Source organism: Anneissia japonica, unplaced genomic scaffold (assembly GCF_011630105.1).
Source record: "Anneissia japonica isolate Jap-2015-1 unplaced genomic scaffold, ASM1163010v1 scaffold3735_len701357_cov177, whole genome shotgun sequence".
Taxonomy (NCBI): domain Eukaryota; kingdom Metazoa; phylum Echinodermata; class Crinoidea; order Comatulida; family Comatulidae; genus Anneissia; species Anneissia japonica.
The window spans coordinates 73,630-80,028 of NW_022723891.1; the positions used below are offsets into that span (position 1 = coordinate 73,630).

General features: G+C 34.2%; 1 protein-coding gene across 1 annotated transcript in view; it reads left to right on the forward strand.

Annotated features, from left to right (window-relative positions):
* Nucleotides 1-515: 515 nt before the first annotated feature.
* Nucleotides 516-6,399, forward strand: part of LOC117112391 (E3 ubiquitin-protein ligase SH3RF1-like) — a 114,595-nt gene continuing 108,711 nt past the window's right edge. Inside the window, exon 1 of the mRNA XM_033255463.1 lies at nucleotides 516-848. Coding sequence (XP_033111354.1) covers nucleotides 516-848 — 333 coding nt within the window. The remainder of the gene's footprint in view (nucleotides 849-6,399) is intronic.

The following is a 6,399-nucleotide window of genomic DNA, read 5'->3' on the forward strand; positions in this document are numbered from 1 at the left end:
AATATTAGGTTGTTGAAAAACCATTCAAATTTACATTAAAACGTAGGTAGGTCAATTATTGAGGCATTTCCGTCCGGTATTTGCGTGGAATCAGTTCAGTATCATGAGACCCCGGAAGCTAGCCGTGTAATCTTGGCCGCTGCGCGCTCTCTGTGTTTATCTGCTCTCAGAAACCAAAACACATTTTGGTAAGCTGCCACACGAGCAAGAACAAGTCAGGCCATTTGAAAAAGAAGCACATCAACGAAGACTTAGGTGTATTGTCTTCTTGGTACATAAGTGCTCTATCAAGATCTTGTTTATCGGTGTAAGTACTCGGAGGTAAATTTCGTGTTCTTGGTTAATGGAATGATGAACCAGCTGCTGGTAAAATAAAGCCAATTATATTGGTATTGCTTCCTGAATTCCTTCCTGCTTACTGGAGGAGGAGGAGAGGCGGGCTGATCTTGCAGTACCGAGTGAGAGAGAGGTGGGCTGGTCACAGGCCTAGCCTTTGTCCAAAGGCCTTCGACAACATGGACGAGCAGGCACTGTTTCGCCTGCTAGAGTGTTCAGTTTGTTTGGAACGTCTTGATGCCACAAGTAAAGTTCTACCATGCCAACATACTTTTTGCAGACGATGTTTGGAAGGGATAGTTAATTTACAGAACGAATTGAGGTGCCCGGAATGTAGGGACGTAGTACACTGTAGTGTTGCGGAATTGCCAACAAATATCTTGTTAGTTCGACTTTTGGATGGTATAGTTTCAAGTAACTCAAATCAGAGCACCGATAGAACTTTTGGGAGGTTGTCACCCATGACAACTAAAACCACTAATGAATCATCTCGAAACAGATCAACTTCAAAGGTAAGAAAATCTCATTTTGCATAAAATATTGTTCATTTCAATGATGATTATTGTTTCTGCTGTCACTGAAAAATATTACAGGCTAGGTGCGTTGTAACTAGAGGTACAACATGCGCCGTCATGACCAATAAAATTATTTTTTGAAGGCAGTGACTAGGAATACAGTACCGTATGCTATCTCGGTATGGTGAGTTTTCCTGGCAGTTGCCAACCCTAACCAATTCTTTATCGTTGCCAAGATAGACTGCAGTAGGCCCTATTGTACAGTATCTCTAAACACATCGTTTTTTGAAAACGTTATTGAACCACAGTGAAATTCACACAAAATGACATTCTCACCATAACAAGAAGATGCTGAACTATTATAATCGAACCAGTTTAAGCTACGTTCACGTCAAGTCTGGATCCGGTCAAGAGCCCGCACAAAAAATCGTGAGTTGTCAATGTTTTTTTAACGCTGCGTTCATATCACGCACGGTACACGGTTATTTCGGTCAAGTACGTGTGCGTTCAAACTAACCAAGCTTGTTGCTGATTGGTCTAACGGAAAAAAAAAACGTACGATTTCTCAATACAAATGGCTCTCAGATCCATTGCTCTGGATCTGGAATCGGGATTGGAAATCGTATGGATTTGATGCGAACGGTCCTGTTCTTTACGACTGAACCAATTTTCTCCACGATCCGGGCTTTGGTGTGAACGTTCCTTGATACTGGGACAGGGGCATAGACTGGTTCTGGTGTTTTGAGGTAAAAATTTAGCATGTAGAAACACCAATTCCAATGAAAATGGTCATTTTTAATATGTATCCCTCTTCCCCCCCCCCTCCTTTCCCCCCCAGTCAATGAGTAAAAAGCAATTTTTAGTTTCAATTCGTTCAAAAATATTGCATTGCATTGCACAAATTTTGAGTTAAAATTTGAGATATTTTAAACATTTTAATTTGTAGTATTCATATTATTACTTTATTTACTTAAATAACATTTTAATTTGTACAATATTCATATATTATAACTTTATTTTCTTAAACTACTTACTGTCAATTCATGCCTGCATTTGTGGATCGATTAACTCATATCAAATTGACATTTAAAATCTTGTTTGACATCATCATTTCTTCCATCCAAATCCATTGTTGTGATTTTGTAATATTTTGTAGTCCATTTCTGATTCTAGGTTTCCTTTAAAGGACTTGATTTAGCACTGTCAATATCGTTGATCAATCTTTTGTATTACTCTAATGACGTTCTATAGTTGCTAGGGTTACTCACATTCGTTTGTCACAAATTAATTGAAATGCAAGCCCAAGGCTCGCATTATTTTGCACCCATTACATTATGCAGACAGTTTACGGAGTTCACTGTACCCTGTGATTTGATGTTGATTTGCAAAATCGTGCCACAGTTGGTGTCTGTTCTTATTTGCTGAAATTCAAAATGAATTGTTACAGTGGGGACATATCTTGATAGTCATATCACATTTATTTGAACATTATATGACCTCAAGTGACTTTTAAATATGCGTATCAAGGTACGAGATAATCTGCTCATTTGCATATCAATAATTTACCCTACAGGAGCAATTCACACATCGTTTGCATACGGCACATCAAACTCTAATCAGTGTCGCATAATTCCTCGCGAGTGTTCGATGCACGCCACACACAGCTAACAACCAAATTTAGATATCCTACTGTGTTATTGATTATTTTTTGGAATGAAAACTTTGTCTGCTTTGAATTATTATGACAAAAGGGAGATTCTCGCTCAGGTTAGAGATACCTTCTGTTGTACAGTAAAATCTTACGGGAAAATTCTCAAAAAAATTTTGAATTACAATTTTAAAAGGATCAAATATGCCAAACTTACAGTAGCTCTGTCAAATTTTATGTGACAGAAACTGTGATGCCCATATTTGGGTGTGACACCATCATACCCATATAAGGGCACATCACATTATGTTGTGTGCACTAAGAAAGCTTAATCAATTTTCCTCTGGTGGACAGATATTAAAGAAAATTGTAAAATTAATTTCCTAAAATGATGGGAATGATTCAGTTTTCTTGAAACAAGGTCTTTGAAAGGTAACATAAGAACTGTGCCTACAGTTGGCCTACTGTACACATGGATTTAGGCATATCTGTATGAGTTACCTACTAGCTTAGGAGTTCAACCAGGCCTGCATGGCTAGACATTAGCTGTAATTGTTGTTTGAACATACAGTAACACAAAAACAAAACAAAAATATGTTGGAGTACTTTATGTCAGAAGGCAAAAATAGATACTTGATCAATGTTTAAGTCATCCCTTTGTTGTTTATGAATGACACAGGTCAAATGGTTCTGACCTTTGGTTACCATCAGGGGAGGTGTACAGAGCTGGAAGACCAGCAGGAGGGACTGTGATTACCTCAAGTAGTCAAGGCCGAATGCGTTGACATTTCCTCCCAAGTCTCCCAATGCTAGCTACATCCCTGCTAAGGTCAAGCAAACATAAGAATGTTGTGTAAACTCAAACGTCAGCCGTGAACTCAACATGACAATTTAGACTCATTTATGAGTTATATGATTTATATTGATAATAATATTGATGTGTACTGATCCAATCGGATCATGTTAATACTTAATTCAGTCATAATAATTAACATTAAGGATGATGTGTAAACTCAAACGTCAGCCTGTGAACTTAACATGACAATTTAGACCGATGTCATTTATGAATTATATGATTATATATTGATGATAATATTGATGTATACTGATCCAATCGGATCATGTTAATACTTAATTCAGTCATAATAATTAAGAATTAACAGACCCTATATAATTTCAAAACAAAATTTAATGACAAAAAGAATCGACATTTTGGTTCCATCATGGAACCATTTTCAAGATAAAATGATTTAAATAAACCAGTAAACAGGAACACCAAAAAGTGACGTAAAGTAATTAATACTGTGTAGAGCCAAACAATAATTTTGAGTGAATCAGTTTGTTTGTTATGTGATAGTTTCTCTTTCAAATCAAATTTGGTTATTGCACTTAATATAGATAGTACTGTATCATAAAATCATTTTACAGTGTCAGTAACAACACTATATGTGGCAAAGACAAGCCAAACCAGTCACTCGTCGCAAATCGTGTTTCAGAGAAAATGGCCAAAACATGATGCTGGAATGTCAAATTTAAAAAAATCTATTTTATTGCATTAAACTAACCTTTATATATCTACACATCATTCTATGCTGTTATTTTCCTCATTTTCAATGTTAAAACAATACTTTTTAAGGATTTAAAGATAGTTTCTGCTTGAGAAATGCCTGAAATCATAAACTTTGACGGTTAATTTCTCATATATTGTTCTTTAAACAGCTGTGTGGTTAAACGCTTGTAACTTCATAACGAAATGTCCGATTTTAATGATTTTTTTACCATTTTATAGCTATTATTTTACTCTCTAACATTAATAACAGTATTAATAACTCAAAATCGATTTTTGCGATGAGTGACTGGTTTGGCTTGTCTTTGCCACATATCATGACGTTTTTTAAAGGTTGCCTATGTTACCTTTATCAGGGTTGTAGCTATAGTAGAAAACTAAGGGAGGGTGGTATACATTTTAGGGTGGGTGGGTGATAACATGGGTAAACTCTTAATAATAAGAGTGCATTTTCAGGATGGGCAAGGAGGTTTTAAATAAAAAGGTGGCTGAAGTGCCCATTATTATTGATAAAGGTGTTGACAAGTAGGTGACATATCTTGCATCGCACAAACCACATTGAAATTTTACGACAATTAAACAAAATAAAATAGTAATATTTATGATGCACTACAACAAACCTGAATGATGATACTGTAATTTTGACTATGAATATAATAATGATATTAATAATGCAATTTGATTAATTATAAAATTTACAGGGACTATTTTAATGATATTATAATATATAATACTGATGAAGTACTGAAAAAATACACAATTTGTTAATGCTTATAATTAATAATAAATTTACTGAAAAATGATTCATTTTATAAATACAAAATTATATTAATCTCTATCAACAGAATACTCATAATTTTTTTTTATAAATAAGCATGATTATCATAATTTTGTGTATAATTAATTAATAATTAAATTTGATATTAATATTAATGTTAATTAATCATCCCAAACTAATCACAAAAGTTGATACATTAATTCAAATGTATGTTTTATTCATTTAAATTTGAATTAGCTCCAGGCTCTATGCTATTAATAGATACAATACCCATTAAAATATAAAACTTACGATTGTATAATTTGCTTCGTAATTTACACTTCGTTTGAATCCGAATGGCAGGGTTGTACTGTATTATTCACAGCCTATTAAAATAATTGAGTATATCAAACCCACATAAGTGTAATTACAAATATCGTGGGTACATCACACAGTTTCCTATTCAATATTACCTGTATGTTTGATATTTTGGGCATTTATTCTTTTAATATGATATTCTTCAGTGAATATTCTTCGATGATAAAAGAAATTAAAAAAATTGGGCATAATGTTTACAATATATTTCTGTCGATTACTGTCTTGCTAAATTGAAAGGTGGTCATTTAAAGGCTATGTAGGATAGTATGGTGTTCTGGGGCTTGTTTTTAATGTTTCGAGGTGTTCACTTTCTCGTGACTCGAAAAAGAATAAGGAAGTTGCATGGTGCCGGGGCCGCTTGAGCTTGGCGCCAGGAGTTGACTGTTATATTATTTTTCGAGGGGTGTTCTCATATGTGAAAAAGAATAGGCAATTTGTCGGTTTATCCAGGTAAGTAACCACTCATAGACTAACAACATCACCATTGATTTGTGTAGTTCATGTGCAATTTAAAATTTTAATGTACAGCAGGGCCATGGAGGAATTATTTCCTCCATGGTAGGGCCTAAGATATACCAGCACTTGTTGTACGTCAGTGGCAAAATAGTGTAGTTATAAATATTTTTCTTGAGGTGCCATGCAGTACATTGTGGTGACAGTACAGGTACAGTAGTACAATCTTTCATTCTACAGACCATTAAAAAATGAGTCTACTTTGTGCACCCCTCGAAAAATAATAGAACAGTCGACTCCTGGAATGTAGTAGTTCAACTTTAATTTTGATAAAAATATAAAACAAAACAAAAATAGGTGACCAAATTAATTTTTTTTTTTTTTTTTTCATTTTTTTAAGGGCTTCAAAGAAAAGCTTGCATCAACATACAGAAAATATGTGAGGTGTCACTACAAAATGAGTCTCATCGTTAGAAAATCAAAAAATGAGTTAATATTACATTTTGGTAGACCACATTATAAGCTTTAATTTGGTCTTTGAATGGCTTCCCTAGGATAGATAGATCCAGAGATGTTAGCATTTAAAGTTTAGGTGTATGAGAACCAGGTTTTGAGAAAAATCGGCCTCAAAGATAAACTAACCTGTACAAATAATAGGACTAGAATTACAGAATATGCGAAGAGAACACTGTTTTAGTAAGAAAATTCACTTAAAAAGTACACAATCATAAAATATAAGTATCAA